Raw genomic sequence first — 17,627 nt, 5'->3', positions numbered from 1 at the left:
GCGTCCATGGTTTCAGTGAAAGTCAAGGGAGTGAATGGTGGCTTTTACTAGCAGTATAAATACAACGCGCGCACCCGCGCCGCTGGATTTAGTGCACTGGGACGTCCTGTAGCAGGATTACAGCAGCAGATCCGCAACCATGGCTGACACTTTGAGAAGACTAGTGAACTCCTCTCCGTACAGTGTATTGCAGGACAAACTAGACGCTTGGTACAAAGACTATCATGTAAGTCATTAATAATTCAAGCTGCACTTAATCTGTTCAACCACTAGCATATAGCTGCTAGTTAACTAAACTTAATTTGACTAATTACTAAAATTCTGTTGACTATGTTTATGATAGCATGTGCATTTGCAGATTGTGTTTTTATGCGTATGAATTGTTTGAATTTTATGTAGTAGGCTAACGTTACGTGCTTTGTGCCTCGAGTTTTGCACAGCTCAACATGCACAACAACCTACAGATGTCAGACGGATAAACTATATTAGATTAGTTGTCAGGCTTTCTTAATTTATATGCGCAAGAACGTCTTGCTTTGTGCTTCTATTTAGCAATAGAGGAGCTGAGTTTGAACATTCGCTTTAGAGTTGCTTTTGTGGCTGGTTGAGTTTGGTTTCTATGGACGCTCGTTGTCAGGACACCGACCTCTTTTCCTTTGCACGTCTGATTGGATGAGAAGAGACGTGCGCGCTCCTGCCTGGCATGCGTTTTCTGAATGGACGTACTTATGACTGTCTTCTCTCTTCATGGGGACATGTACAACAGGCAGTGCGATATTCAGTTTAGTTTCTTTGGCAGTTTCTTAACGTTCAGTTTTTTTTGGCAGAACTACACAATACAATTTTCTTTAGACTTTTCGCTATAGTTAGACCTATTTCAACGTTCGTTTATCTTTTCTTTAATTTTCACTTTTTATTAGGTTATTAATACCCAATATCAAAACATAATGATCACAATAACAAATTTCAAACCTTAAATAAATATTGGACAAGTAATATTTACATCTCCTAACAGAAAAAATGTATGTTCACATAGAAATATTATCACTCCTGTATAACAACATCTATACATAATTTTTATTATTTTATTTATTCATTTATGTGATTTTCAGCTTAGTCACTTAAGGGGTCGCCACAGTGGAATGAACCACCAACTTATCCAGGATGACCTTCCAGTTGCAACACTGGGAAACACCCATGCACTCTTGCATTCACATACATACACTACGGGCAATTTAGCTTATTCAGTTCACACACCTCATGTCTTTGGACTGTGGGGGAAACCAGAGCACCCAACACGGGTAAAACATGCAACCTCCACACAGAAATCTAGTCTTGAACCAGCAACCTTCTTGCTGTGAGGCAACAGTGCTAACTAGTGCACCACCATGATGCCCATTTTTATTATTTATATTAGAAAAAGTTGTCCTAAGTAAAATTACTGACATTCAAAATGCAGCAAGCCACCTGTTAACAAAATAAACAAAATTACATTTACATGAAAAGCTTTATTCTAATAAAGTAATTCAACATATTTCTGACTTTATGATATTTGTCAGAGAAATAAAAACATTAATAGCTTGCATTTGATAAACCTTAATTTTTCAATTAAGTTGTTTAGTACTTGTTTGCATACCAAGCAAAGAATTGCAAAAAAAACTAGTGTTTTCATGCTGCCTGATCAGGAAGAACAATATCCAATTCAGCACATGTTTGCTGTTCAGAGCTATTTCCACAGCTACTATTTCACTCTCTTTTTAAGCCTGAAGTTACAAAAAAAAAATGCTATGTCTTATATATTTTCTTAAAACATGTCTTATGTCTTATTTTCTGACATTTGTTAATCATATTGTCTCACAGGTTTATTCGTGTGACCAGAACCTAAATAGGTGCTGTGAACTAGTCGAGCTTACCTCAAAAATACAGGGTCAATTGTTCACCATACTCAACCTTACAGCACAAGAGGGTAACAAATAGATCTGTCCTTCTCTTTACTCTCAGTATTCATGAACACTATTGTTTCATTTACCTCTGTTCAACATTAATGTTCTCAGTCCTCCTTCTTCTGCAGGTGGACATTATTCAGGAGTCGACACACTGAAATCTCGCCTTTTGCCATGGCTTGGCTCTTGCTTCACCATTGCAGCTTCAGCTGTCTCCTCAGATACCAGTCTCAGCCTCATTCAGGTCGGCTGGATTGGCGCTGTCTTTAGTGCTGACTTGACATGTTATTTTTTTCAGTAACAAACTTATGATTTCAGTTATACTGTTCTTATGTGTGTATATCTGTGCTGGTGCTTGTATGTTTTTGTATGTACTAATCAGGAATCTGTGGAGAAAGATCGGAAGATTCGTGAGCTGTCCTCAGTGCATGAGAGCAACTTGCAGAAAATTGAAGACCAGCTGTGCTCTACACGTATAGAGCTGGACTCAGTAAAACGGGAGTCAGTATTGATTAGCACCAAGTCTAAAGCAGATTAAAGTTGCAATGGAATGAAAATGCACCCTTCCAATACACATTATAGGTCTTATTTTATTTTTATCTATAAAAAACATTTTAATGAGAGAATAAAACTTTACAAATGCTTTCAGATCAAAATACACATAATTAAAAAAATATATATATATTTTAACCAATATATTAAGAGATGTAAACTTTTTAAATGGTATCATTATTATTTATTAAGTTATGTCTGTATCTAAAAGACATGAATCTTTCCAGAGATGTTCAATAGGATTTAGTTCTGGGCTCTGGCTGGGCCACTCAAGGACATTTACAGAGCTGTTGCGAAGTCACTCCATTGATATTTTGGCCATGTGCTTTGGATCATCGTCCTTCAGGATGTCTCTGTACATTGCTGCATTCATCTTTCCCTCTATTCTGACTAGTCTTCCAATTCCCGCTGCTGAAAAACATCCCCACAGCATGATGCTGCCACCACCATGCTTCACTGTAGGGATGTTATTAGCCTGGTGATGAGCAGTGCCTGGTTTGCTCCAAATGTAACACCTGGCATTCACTCCAAAGAGTTAAATAGTCTCGTCAGACCAACGAGTATTTTGTTTCTTATGGTCTGACAGTCCTTCAGATGCCTTTTGGGAAATTCCTGACGGAGAGTGGCTTCAGTCTGGTCACTCTACCATACAGACATGATTGGTGGATTGCTGCATAGATGGTTGTCCTTCTGTTAGGTTCTCCTCTCTCCACAGAAAAAGCCTGGAGCTCAGACAGTGACAGTGACCATCAGGTTATCGATCACCTCCTTGACTAAGGCCCTTCTCGTCCATCAGCTTAGATGGCCGGCCAGCTCTAGGAAGAGTCCTAGTGGTTTCAAACATCTTCCAATTACGGATGATGGAGGCCACTGTGCTCATTGGAACTTTCATGCAGCAGAAATTTTTCTGTAACCTTTCCCAGCATTGCGCCTCGAGACAATCCTGTCTTGGAGGTCTACAGACAATTCCTTTGTCTTCATGCTTGGTTTGTACTTTGACATGCACTGTCAACCCTGGGACCTTCTATAGACAGGTGTATGTCTTTTCAAATCATGTCCAATCATCTGAATTGACCACAGGTGAACTCCGGTTAAGCTGCTGAAACATTTCAAGAATGATCAGTGGAAACAGAATGTACCTGAGCTCAATTTAGACCCTCACAGCAAAGGCTGTAAATGCTCTTCTACATTAGATTTTTCAGGTTTTTATTTTTAATAAATTTGCTACAATTTAAAAAAAATATTTTTCACTATGTCATTATGGGCTATTGTGTGTAGAATGTTGAGGAAATAACGGAATTTAATCCATTTTGGAATGAAGCTGTAACAAAAAATGTGGAAAAAGTGAAGCTATAAATGCTTTCCATTCGCAATGCACATTCAAAATAGTTTAATGAATTAATTTACTTAATATATTAATGAATTCATTCTCAAAATACATGTTCTCTTATAAATATCACTCAGTGATATGTTCAAAGAAATGATCACATACAGAAGTCTAGCGAAAAAGCTTTGTAACAATGTGAGTGTTAGTTTGTATTTACGGAAATAATACATTTATTTTAATGCATAACTATGCTATTTTTACCTTATTTTTGTTCACAACAGTTGAATTCATTTTATACCAATAACCTAATACACATCACACTATTGTACAGAAATTTGATTTTTTCCTTTTTTCCACTTTAATCAAATTAGTAGGGAATAATTGATGATGGGCTGTTGAATTATTAGAAAAATAATGCACACCCAAGGTGGTGATGCAGCCACCACCACCATATCAAGTGGAGTGGCCTTTACACCTCATGTGTACATTATTTGCTAATAAACAATGTAAGGTCCATCAGCCAATTATCATAAAGCATTTAAATTATATATATATTTATAAATATTTTAAATTTTTGTAAAAATGTCATATTTCCTCAGGCTTGTTGACACCCATATTGAACTGGATTCAACAAAAAATAAGTCTGCAACCACCCTGTTGGCCACAGAGGATGAAATACTACATCTGAAGTCAGAGTGAGTCAGAGATGGTGAACTTTAGTCCAAATGTCTGTTACGTCTTTGTGTGTTTGCCTTTTAGACATTGGTATGAGCCGTAAGACTTGTGCACTAGATGTTTGAGAATTCAAAATTCCTTTATGTTCAATCATGATGATTCTTTGTGTCAGGTTGCGAGTTGCACAAGACCAGCTTGATCTGTATAAGAGAAAGCTAGATGTCCTGGATGATTATGAGAGGCAGGTGAGAATCCTGCGAGATGAGGTTTCCTTCCTCAATGCTGAGAAAACTGTTCTGCAGGACAGGTAAAGCTGACAGAAACATCTTATTGCTTATGGCAAAAGCAATTTTTGCAAGCCTATAACTTACTGCTTTATATAACTGACAGGTTAGCCAGGAGCCGTTCACCTAGTCCGCTTCTGCGCCGAAGTCGATCAGTTAGTCCTGTCCGGGGTGAATCTCCTACCCGTGCACAGCTCACCAGCTCCTCTCGACACGCTCGATTGGTCTCCCGTTTCTCAGACCTGTATGCCACTGAGAGGCTAGAGTCCCAGAGTCTCCTGCTCAAATACATTGATGACCTGGAAACAGTCCAGAGGATCCTGTTCATTGCTGCTGTGGTAAGAAGAGCTGTGATTATCAAGGTGTTAATATAATTTCCAGTCATTTTACAATTATAGTAAATTTTTTATTATTTTTGATACATTTTTGATTGTGAGTTTACAGACCACCTTAAAGGGGTCACATTCATATATTTAACACTCTATATATTAGCCATTTTATGTGTTTTACATTTTTTAGTGTTTTTACAGTTTTTTTTTCCAAAAAATATATTGTATTGTATTGTATTGTACTGTACTGTATTGTTGTGTATATATTGTATTTTATCATTTTTTTATTTTACATTATATTAAATTAAATTTTATTTTATTTTATTTGTTTTTGTACTGGCCAACAGGAATCTTTTCAGGCAGCTAAGCTGGCCTATCGGCAGTTTAAATCACGTGTGAGGAAGACACTTTCCTCTACTCACATTGGCCCTGAGAGTCTGGAGGATGCAGTGGTGGATTATATTGTGAGAAATCTGGACCTGTATGATGTTCAGACCAGCATTAATGTAAGTTCAAAATTGGCTGCACACACTGCATTTTTGTAAACAAGCCCATGCAGCCCTTACATTCACTGAAACGTTTTAAATTATTTTAGTATTATATTATATCTAAACGTTCTTGAATCACTTTTCATTTTTATATATTCATTTTTCATTTTAGTTAAAGTAAATAGTAACAATTATAGTTACAGTTTGTTTGTTTATTCCTATTAGGTTTAATTAGCTTTATTTTACATTTGGTTGTTTTAGGACTTTCACTTATTTGACCATGTCTTCATTTTATTTTACAGTTTTATTTCAAAATACTTATGCTGTTGTGTACACCTACGTTTTTTTTTTTTGTTTTTTTTTTTACTGTTGCCCATTTATTCATTTTCTTTTCGAGTTAGTCTCTTTATTAATCTGGGGTCGCCACAACGGAATGAACCGCCAACTTATCCAGCATATGTTTTACTCAGCGGATGCCCTTCCAGCTGCAACCCATCACTGGGAAACACCCATACACTCTCATTTACACACATACACTACGAATAATTTATCTTTCCCAATTGACATATCTTTGGAACTGTAGGGGGAAACCGGAGCACCCGGAGGAAACCCACGTCAACACAGGGAGAACATGCAAACTCCACACAGAAATGCCAAATGACCCAGCCGAGGCTTGAACCAGCGACCTTCTTACTGTGAGGCAACAGTGCTACCCACTGCGCCGCCTACTGTTGCCCAATAGCACTGAAATGTATTTGTTTTAATTCTGCCTGTTCAGGATGTGATTAACGCGATGAACGTAAACCCGCGCATCTCGTTCCCTCCGGAGGTGGACTTTGTTCTGATCAGCAGCTTTATTAGAGAAGCCTGTCGAATAGCTTTCGCCATGCAAACTTTGGACCCTCCCCTGGACCTGGCCTTCAGCTCAGATGGAGAACTCTACAGTGATGTTAAGTGAGTGGAGCTCAGAAATCAAACACAACTTCAAAGTCACAATGGCTTTCAGATGCATCTTTAAAAGTTGAATTCTCCTTAAATGTATAATAGTTCACCCAAAAATATCAGTTTACTCACCATTTACTCACTCTCAAGTGGTTCCAAACTCTTGAGAGTTTCTATTTACTTTCTTCTGTTGAACACAAAACAAGATATTTTGAAGGATGTTGCAAACATGTATCCATTGACATCCAAAGCAGGAAAAACAAATACCATGGAAGTCAATGGTTACAGGTTTCCAGCATTTTTCTAAATATCTCCTTTTGTTGTCATATGTTTGTGACAAGTTAAGAGTGAATAAATGATGACAAAATATTTATTTTTGCATGAACTATCACTTAAAGTAATACCAGATGCAAGTTCAGCCTAAAATAAAAATGGTTGGTATCACTTTATTCTGATGGTCCCTTTAATACATTTCCTTGATTTTATGTTACACTGCAACTACATGCCAACTAATTCTCATAAGACTATTAGTAGACATTCTCCTGATTATAAGAAACTTTGTAAGTACATCAATTTACTTCAACTAACCCTAACCTTTCTCTGAATACTCGAACAAGAATGAGTTGGCATTTAGTTGCAAAGTAACTTGTGTTCAACAATATGTGTTAAAGGGAACATCAAAACTAAACCTGATGCTTCAAAATTTTCATAAAGAGATCAAGTGAACGAAGAGGTTTAATCCAAGTAGTCTAAAGACAAACATTATTTCATGAGATAAACACTGGTTTAAGATAGACTTTATTTATATCAACACATTGATCAGTAAACACAAACAGAAGCTCAACTACACTTGCTTGACACCTCACCTCATTGGTTCTACTGTGTCAAGCAAGCATGTATGACCAAATCAGAACACTATAAACATTGCTAATTAATGTGGATAAAAGTCAAAATTTAATCTTTTCATCATATAAAACATCTGTGTCTCTTCACAAGACTTGGGTTAAAACCAGGGCTGCTCAACCCTGTTCCTGGAGATCTACCTTCCTGCAAAGCTCAGCTCCTACCCTGATCCAACACACCTGAACCAATTTAATAGGACCTGATCAGCACTTGATAATTACAGGCAGGTGTGTTTGAAATGGGTAGCAACTGAAATCTGCAGGAAGGTAGATCTCCAGGAACAGTGTTAAGCACACCTGGGATAAACCAATTCATAAGTCCTCATAATTAATTTTTTAAAATCTCTTTCTGAATTATTTGGATGAACGAGAAGAAAAGATAGTGAAAGTCAAATATGAAAGTGGGTAAAGAAATAAAGAAAGTGAGTCAATTATGATTTTGTTTTCATTTTTCTGATAACTAACATGCAGTCCACACTTTAAGATGACTCTTAACTTTTTACTTTTACCAGTGCTTCATTAGAAGAAAAAAAGCCAAGCTGAGATACACATAGAAGTGTAAAAGAGTGACACACCTCTTCCTCTTTATTTCAGGTACCGGCGCAGTTTTGACTCTGAGTTCACGGCTCCACTGGTGGCATTTCACGTGTGGCCTGCGCTGCTGGAGGGAGACACTGTCATACTGAAGGGAGAAGCGGTCACTAGGAGAGGAGCTCTGGTATGTGGAGATTCTTTAGAAGCCATCCGTCATAGCAGCATTCATACTAGTCATGACAGATTAGGAGTTAGTTGGAATTCTTTTTGTAGATCATTTTGTTGATGGATTTTAATGGGGTTCAAATATAATTGTTATAGAATTATATATTTTATCAGGTAAAATGTAATTATGTATGATTATATAAATAAACTGATACATTTTCAAATATAAATAGTACAACTAAAGAATTTAAAAATTATGTTTGAATGTTTTTTCTAGTGGAAAAGCCGGAGTCGTAGCTCCAGTCCTGTTCGCTCTCGCTCAGGAAGCCCCAGCCGCACATTTGTGAGTTTCTACTGAAAACCCAAGTCAAGTCCAGCCTTCAGAGTCAAAGCCTTAAAACTGAAAGACTGTCATAATTTTTCACCCTTATTTATGACTTTCTCTTCGAAACATACATTTGTTTATAGTAGGTTAAGCTGCTGTTTTTGATACAGTGAAAATGAATGGTGACTGTGGCTGTCGAGCAGAGTCAGAAATAAGGTTTATTGTAAATTGATTTTCATGGAAAATATTACAGGACAATTGAAACAGCTTTTACTAATTAGTGTTGTCTTTTATGCCAAATACTAAACAGGAACTATTGATGATTTGTCTCTTGATTAAATAATTGTGATTAATTGTATATTGCAACAACCAAGATATTTTCATATTCTGAGAATGTATTTTAGTCAGCAGACACACTCAACAAAACTGGTGATTCAGCAGTGACAAATTTACATGGCTCTGATTGGCTATTGCATTGATATGCGCAGTAGAAATGAGTGTGATTGATTGTAACAAGATTTAATGCATGTCCAGATCTAAACATAATAACATGTGCTTTTTACTCATTTTCAAATTTCACTTAAAGTGTGCATGGGCATTTGTGGGACATTTTGGTAGCATTTTGGCTACAATCTCCCATTATTTTCCAACCTTTCAAGCAAGATTTCCAGTGAATAATGATTTAAGTAAGTTTGTTCCTTACTCTTATATATTGTAGGTTTTTAATATGGCACATAAATTATCTGATCCCCTTTTTAATAGATTTTTTGGTGCCTTTTACAGCCTCAGGCTTCATACACTCTCATTATATGGAAATTTTCTTTATATTTGCTCTGGCATTGTGCTAAACATCATCTTTTTGTACTTCAGAAGAAAGTCAGTCAAGCATGTTTAAAATAAGGATGAGTAAAAAATGTCAGAGTTTGAACAGTTTCTCAAACATCAATAGTCCACATCTTATTGTAGCATTAAGAATTACGTTTTCTTAATATCTCTTTTGCACATGCTTCCTCATTGAAACTGACGGTTAGTACAATTTCTTTACACTTTTTTAAAATTATTCTGTGAGGCATTACAGTAAACGACTTCCGCCTGATTTGTGAAGGATTTTAAGCCTGTCTTTTATTCTGTCTGTCAGATGGCCAGTCATAGTCGGAGCCCCTCTCCTGGACGTCTCTCAAGCAGTCGACTTTGAAACCTGACCTCACTTCACACCAGATGCAGGACCAAACAAAAGCAGATTGATCAAAACATTTCTCTTTTTTTCAACTTGAACGTTTTTTTAAATGTGTGGGATGAATTAGAAACAAAAGCAGTTACATTTAAAAGTAACTTCTGAATAGACATTATTAAAGTTTTAAACAGTAAGCACTATTTACAAGTGTAAAAAACACCTGAGTGAACTACACTTAATAGGGGCCATTGGACTGGATAGGTAAACCTTAATTGTATCAGATCATAGATATATACACATGTACACTGTATATCTATGGTATCAGATCAGCATAATGGCTCAAAGTTAAGAGAACAGCTCTCTTAACGTTGACATTTTACTCAGTTATTAACATCAATCACAATTACTTCACAGTTCAAATGTTTGAGGCCTGTGATATATAATATTGAATAACTTTTTTTATTTCAACACTAATATAGTGAGCAGACATTTTTTCAAATAAATAAAATGTACTGACACCAAACATTTGAACAGTGTATGTGATTGGGAGAAATGGTGCTTGATAAAAGGTGCTCTGTTTGTCTATGATAACTGGACAAGTCTTTTAAGGTGCTATTCTTTCTCTTTATTGTATGCAGTGTTTTCATATATTTGTATGATTTGGATTTTTACTTTTAGAGTAGGAATAACACTCAAAGAGGAAATCACTTGTCTTCTAGGTCACACCTGCACATCAGCACTTTTGTAGGTCAGATTCCTTGTAAGAAACTAGTTGGCTCTTTTCTAATGATATCTGCAGTTCTGTCATAACTCAATATATAAGTGCTGTATGTCAAGTGTTTCTCCTTGTAGTCTTTTATGTAGTACATAATCTGTAGAGATTAAAATAATCTACAGACTACCGAATGTATTTCCATTTTATTTACAATGTAATCTTTTTTTCAAAACTTTACCACTAAAAATGGTCTGTCTATCAAACTCCAGTGGTTTAATTGTTGTTCAAAATCTCAGATGTAATACCATTTTAAGGTGCTTAGTGTTAATTACATAATCTACATGAGTTCTGTATGATGAAAAGTACTTTTCTGTAATCTCCAGAATGCAAATTACAAGGGGTTTTGGGGGGGCTGACCCTCCTATTTAACGCTTATTCATCCCAAAGAACATCAAAACAAAATGTATGGGGGGGTCAACCCTTTAATAGTAAGAAGTAGCTTTCTCTGGTCTGTATCTTTAATATGAATCATTAAAAATAGATATTATAAGTATACATTTGACAACCCCTTTAACGGTTAATACCACTGACTATACAACTGGCAGATGTAGAGCACCAATAGACAACATAAAAGTTCGCAAGACTATTTTCTCATAAAATAGGTGTTTGTTTTTACATATAGCTTAAAAGTAAAGTCAAATTAGAGTTTGTACAGTTTGACCTACAGTAATCTCTAAAATAGCTAATCAGAGGATACTGTAGGTCAGAATACATTAAATATCCCCAAAACACTGAAAACTTAAATACATTTTATTAATAAATTAGATTTAATTTAAATTACTCAAACTAACAATACCGAAACGTTGACTCCCCAATCGTCAATGTAATATTCGCACCCTGGTAATCTGAAATACAGAGATATGTGTAAATAAATCAGCAAGACATACCTAAAATGTATGGTTTTCATTTATTTAAGAGTAAATATAATTAATAGAACAAGAAAAGGCAGTTCATTCCGCTGTGGCTACCCCTGATTAATAAAGGGACTAAGCCGAAAAGAAAATGAATGAATGAAGATAATGAATGAAAAAAATATTTCTACTTCAGTTTTCACTAATTGTATAATCCAATTTTCCCTAAGTAAAAATGAAATATAAAGGGCTAAAAATGAAGGAATAAAATAAATTATATAAAATAAAACAAAAATATACCACAAAAGGGCAACATTATTTTGCCTGAACACATTTCCGCTTGTCATCACTAGATGTCACTCCAATCCTTCAAAACAGGGGTGCTCAATCCTGTTCCTGGGGATCTACCTTCCTGCAGATTTCAGTTGCTACCCATATCAAAAACACCTGAACCAATTAATTAGGACCTGAACACCACTTGATAATTACAGGCAGGTGTGTTTGATATGGGTAGCAACTGAAATCTGCAGGAAGGTGGCTCTCCAGGAACAGGATTGAGCACCCCTGCTTCAAAACAAATAACGAAATACATCATTATTCTCTAGTCAGGCAAACTGGACGCATATTTCTCCACACGTTTTACAAGTAAACTAATATTATTTAGTATGCCTATTATTTTCACTCATTATGCACCTCAGTACTGAAATCTGCCCTCAAAACTACTTCAGTTCATTCTAAAAGTGCTGAAAACATTTCTCAGCGGTTGTGGTGTTGTGTCAAGTTGAATTGACCCTTTACCCTTAGTTTTGTGTTCCCTTTGTGGGCGCAACGCAGTTTCGCTGTTTTCGATAATAATCATCATTTTCGAGCTTGGCCCCGTGATCTGTACGCTAGCAGGAACCCAAAACTGAGGCGAAACAGGGAAACAGAATTCCATATTATATTGACAGTAGGCCTGTCACTCAGTTGTGGTTTGTCATCCTATATATCCATTGTGTAAACTTCTATTGGATTGAAAGCTGGCGAGTCGACTGTGAAGGCTGTCGAGTTAATGAACTCCTTGTCACGTTGACGAACTAGCTTGAGTAATTAAGCTTTGTGAGATGAGTGTGAAGTTCATGAATTCTAGTGGTATTTTGAGCTACTATTGTCTCACTGGATGTTTTCTTTAGAGATGAAAACAGTACGAGTCATCCCACGTTCAAAGTCATTAAAGGAGAGATACCATTGGAGAAAAGGGGATGTACACCCTAAAAATTAACATTAATTCACCCTGATCTTGTTCCAAACTTCACTGAGTTTCTTTATATTCATTCTTTCAGGCTTAGTCCCTTTATTAATCATGGGTCACCACAGCGGAATGAACCGCCAACTTATCCAGCATATGTAAAGAAAGCTAAAACCCGGTAACCAGTTGACTCAATATAGGAAAAACAAATAGTGAAATTAATGCTTTTCTTACTTAGTTTTTTTCGTATTGTTTATAGTTTAAATATCTTAATATTGTTAAGATCAAGATCAAAATCAAGAATAATTTTCTACACAAGCAAACATTGTTCTGTTTTAAGAAACAGACTATATCAAAATGAGTTTTTCCTTATAACCAGCAAAATAATCTGCCAATGGTAAATAATCTAATCTTCCAGAATTCTTCTTTTTTTTGTTTAACAGAAGTTGAGTAATTGCTTACACATACACACACACACACACACACACAACACAACACAACACAACACAAAGTTCGACATGCTTCTTAAAGACACATCCGCTTGCTGACTGCAAATAAAAGCATCATTATGTCGCATAAGGACTGGAAAATCTCACACTGTTATGAAGGGCGAAGCAGGACGGGAGAATGAAGAGCAGTGTAATTGCAGAATGACTGCAAGGGCAAATTATAAAGCAAGGACCGTTGAATATAGACAGGCACAGGATGAAGTCATACCCAGGAGCTACTTATCATTTTTCCTGAAATAAACAGATGGTTTATTTTGCAGCATGTCCTAGAATTACCCTGAGCAGGATTTATTCTGAGCACAGTTGCTGCCTGACCTGAACAGTCCTCCGTCAGAGATCTGAAAGCTTCAGCTGACTGAGATTACTGTAAACATAACATGCATAAAGAGTAGTAGCCTATAAAATATTTAATTCAGGTTCGTATTGGTTTGGACAAACACAGAATAATTTTAAATACAAAAATAGCATGCAACAACTGCAGGAAAAGGAAAGGTCAGTGCACCCTTTAAATTTCTGTATTAACTTATTTTAAAAAATAACACTGGCAATGCAAGCTTGTTTCTTTTACACAATAAACCAATTAAAAGGTATTTTTGCACAAAAAAGTTTTTTTTTAATTTCATTACATTTTTTTAAATGATATGTAAAGGTATTTTTGAATTTTGTAAAAAATGGACTTTAAGTGGGGTTTCTGCAAGTTAAATTTATGCCTTTTTAAAGACAAATGTTAAGACATTTTGAAGACCATTATGAATGAAATTTTAGACTCATACAGGGCTAAACGCTATTTTCACGATGGAAAAGATTTTTATTTGCCCTGTCAGTATATATACTATATATATTTACAATGTATACTGAAAAACTGGACTTGTCTTTAAACTAGCAATTATGAGAAAATGTTGCAGGAGAAAAGACAGAATTCTGAGGAAAGGTCGGGTTTGTGAGATCTCAGAATTGACAGTGTGGGTCAATATTCAGAATTTACATGATTCAGATTTTTATTTTTTGTTTTTTAAAACTTTAAGTTAAAAACCTGCAAAAAATAAACCAGAAATGTGTATATGAAATCACTTGATTAAACTATTTTTCTTTAGTGCACTATTCAAACTTATCAGAAATGCAAGATGTAAACACAGAATGAAAATACTTTTGTCATCTAATAATTGAGAGAAATAGTTAAATTGCAATAAAAAATTTAATACACATAACTTCAGGTTTATATCTCACAATGTGTTTTTTTTATCGAAGCCTGGATACTGCACGAAATCATCAGGATTTTGAGTGAAACAATTCATTGGTTAGTGTAGTGTAGAATATATATATATATAATATACATTCTATATATATAATATATAATATATATATATATATATATATATATATATATATATATATATATATATATATATATATATATATATATATATATATATATATATTTAACTTAAATGGTTTGTAGCAATCGGTTTCCTCAAACATTTTGAGTTGCCTTAACTTACTGGGTTTTACAGTCCTCAGTTGGTTTGAACTCTAATTATTTATCGAGTTTTACTGTGGTCAAAATGTTTCGTTTACTCAAATGGAGTAAGTTCACAGTATTCATTAGGATTAGCTTTTGAACTTAAATGAATTTTTGCAATCGGTTTCTTTAAATGGTTTGAGTTACCTTAACCTTTTGGCTTTTACAATGTTTAAATAAAGCTTTGTAAAAAAACAGGAGTAAGTGAACATTGAGCCACTAGGTGGTGATCTTGCTTTAAGATTCAGAAACCCATCAGATCAACTTATGAATTTTACAGAATGAGTCTAAAATAATGATAGTCATAATATTTTTAAGACTAATAACAGGACGTGTGCGCTTTAACAAAAATAACAAGTGTGTAGAGGAAATGAACGTTTAAGGCTTTTCCTTAAGTCAAGTTCAAGGCCAATCAAGTCAGTTACTGATGAACGTGTTCAAGGATGTGTAATTGAATTAAAATCACATCCTCAAACAGATGAAATAGCATAAATATTCAGAACAATATTATAATAATCTAACTCTACAACATTCTATTGCACACTAATAGATCTGATTGCAGTGCTGCGTCTCAAAGTGCTGGACAGTTTTCATTGCCTGTTTGACTGAGTTCATTAAGTTATAGAAAGAAGACAGCAAGAGTGTGGAATTATTGTTCACAACTGCTAATTAACACCAGGAAATTGCCACATGCATATGAGCAGAACTGTTCGGTCAACCTTATTAACAAAGCTTGGCAACATGCCTTGGGTGTTTGCCTGGAGAAAGACTGAGAGAAAGTGAGTGTCAAGAAGATGGATGCAGTAATGCTTCTGGGTGAGTAAGAGGGCACAGAACATGTGTTTACTGCAGAAATAAGAGTCAAGAGTTCATCTTCTGCTAATAAACATCATCGGTATTACCAGTCAGACCTCAATAAAATCTCTTTTCAGATTTAAATGATTTCATGCATCATGCAGGGTATGTTTATTTGCTCACATTCTTTAGCAGTGTAGAACACAAACATAAGAATGAGCTGCTGCATTAAACAGTTACATTGAATTGAATCACATTTACACATTTTTTTAACCTTTTATTACAATGATCTGACTTAGAAAAATGTTTTTGAAAATGGATGAATAGAATATTATATACTTCATAATAATGGTCCTTTTATGTATTTTCTGACATCATTTATTTATTACTTACAGAATTTATTCATCTTTGTAAAAGTTGTTGAATGAAAATAAAGCAATTTGTTGTTAGTTCTTGTTAACAACAATGTTAATTGTAACAACACATTAGTAAATACTGAATAATGAATAATTAAAGCTGTATAAGTATTGTTCATTTTTAGTTCATGTCAGCAAACACATTAACTAATGCAATCCTGTGAAGTGTGACTTTAAATCATCTTATTTTAATAAAAAACTTCATTTGAATAATTGTTCATATCATTCATTAACATCTGTCTTATTGATTGATTTTAGTTATGTCTGCCGGGTGTTTACAGGCCCATCAGTCTTACACATTCATTACACCTTAAAAAATATCTTATGCTGCAAAAACAATTTCATCCTTATTAACTAGGATTTCGCATTGTAACACCAGCAGAGATTGATTTTACATTATATTGTATAACTTGGCAGCTTTGAGCGGTGCTCTGGATTGTCCATTTGGCTTAATACTTTAGCCTACAAGAAGTTTGGAAATATATAAATATAACAAGCCAAAGAGATGTAGAGAAGTGTGGCCATTAGATGCTCCAAACCACAGTTTGTTCTGGAACAGTTTTAAGATTTCAAACATTTCTTCATGTTACATGTCACAACCCAGTGTCTGGTAAGATAAACACACTGTAAAAGGCTGTAAAATGTACAGTATAATCTGCAACTTTGAGTGCCAGTAATGCTGCAAAATTTACAAGTGCACTATAAGTGAACAATTGTAACTGTGGTTTTCCAGCACAGTTGTAATTATTAATTTACAGTGCGCTTTTAAATCTTACAGTATTACTGGCAATTTTTACAGTATGACTGACAAAATTTACTAACACACTGTAGCAATAGATAGGTGAGGAAGAACTGTCTAAACTGATAAATTCCTCCAAATCAACAACGTCTATAGTTAGATCCTATACCGACCAAATTTTTAAAACAATTGTTTTCAGAAGTTTCTAAACCTGTTCTTAACGTTTTGAATTCATCCCTACTTTCAGGATATTTTCCTAAAACCTTTAAACTACCTGTCATTAAGAATCTTATAAAAAAAACAGCTTGATCCCAGAGAATTGGTAAATTATAGACCCATTTCAAACCTGTCATTTTTATCATAGATATCGGAAAAAGTCTTTGAAATCTGCTCAACTAAATGAGCAAATACTGTCTAATTACTTTACAGCACAATTGTAATTGTTCATTTACAGTGCACTTGTAAATTTTACAGTATTACTGCCAACTAAAATTGCCAGTAATAATGTAAATTTTACAGCAATTTTTACAATGTTGGTGATACATTCTAAAAAAAGTTTATGTAGTAGATAGGTAAAATGTGGATAAATCAGGTGATCACACCCATAAGCCAGCATGAAATTGTCCATTATATGGCAGGTAGCAAAGAATTCTGGCCCAGATTTGGCATAAAGCTGCCACAAGAGGCATTCATGCGGCTCTGGCATACAGCATGTAGGCCAAACATGGCCCAGGTTTAGCAGTGGTGGCACCATCTTTAAGGTGGCATGCAAGACATGGGCCAAATGTCAAATGTAGTATTTGGCCCAAATGTTAAAAATTTATTTGTGGATCATGCAAGTTTGGCCTATCTTGACCCATTTTAAAAACATATTTTAATTATTTTTTAGGAAATAAATATTTTGATGTCATTTCCATCTTACTGTTTCTTCTAATGCCTTCATTTTAATCCAGGATTTATTAGTCTATTGTTTCCTGTATGTTGCAAAATAACTCAATTTAACCTATATTACATATATTTGAACCAAATTATTATTTTACAAATTATATTATTAACCATTGCTAACCATTACCATTATTAACTAAAATGCAATGCTTCATGGGTTTTTCAATTTCATTACAGTCGTCACACACCAAATATGGCTTCCAGACAATG

At 34.8% G+C, this 17,627-nt stretch overlaps 1 protein-coding gene across 3 annotated transcripts; it reads left to right on the top strand.

Annotated features, from left to right (window-relative positions):
• Positions 1-84: 84 nt before the first annotated feature.
• spata18 (spermatogenesis associated 18) lies at positions 85-10,618 on the top strand. 3 transcript variants are annotated; one of them, XR_012395479.1, is made up of 12 exons: positions 85-226; positions 1,861-1,966; positions 2,072-2,187; positions 2,326-2,444; positions 4,422-4,517; positions 4,670-4,804; positions 4,888-5,119; positions 5,458-5,616; positions 6,377-6,552; positions 8,037-8,160; positions 8,419-9,492; positions 9,605-10,618. XR_012395479.1 is itself a non-coding variant. In XM_068215432.2 (12 exons), the coding sequence occupies exons 1-12, from the start codon at positions 140-142 to the stop codon at positions 9,616-9,618; spliced, it is 1,422 nt and encodes a 473-aa protein (XP_068071533.1). In that variant the 5' UTR covers positions 85-139; the 3' UTR covers positions 9,619-10,618.
• Positions 10,619-17,627: the final 7,009 nt, after the last annotated feature.

Source organism: Danio rerio, chromosome 20 (genome assembly GCF_049306965.1).
Source record: "Danio rerio strain Tuebingen ecotype United States chromosome 20, GRCz12tu, whole genome shotgun sequence".
In the NCBI taxonomy this organism is placed as follows: domain Eukaryota; kingdom Metazoa; phylum Chordata; class Actinopteri; order Cypriniformes; family Danionidae; genus Danio; species Danio rerio.
The sequence above is the reverse complement of the archived record's forward strand: the minus strand, read 5'-3'. Positions and strand labels throughout refer to the sequence as shown.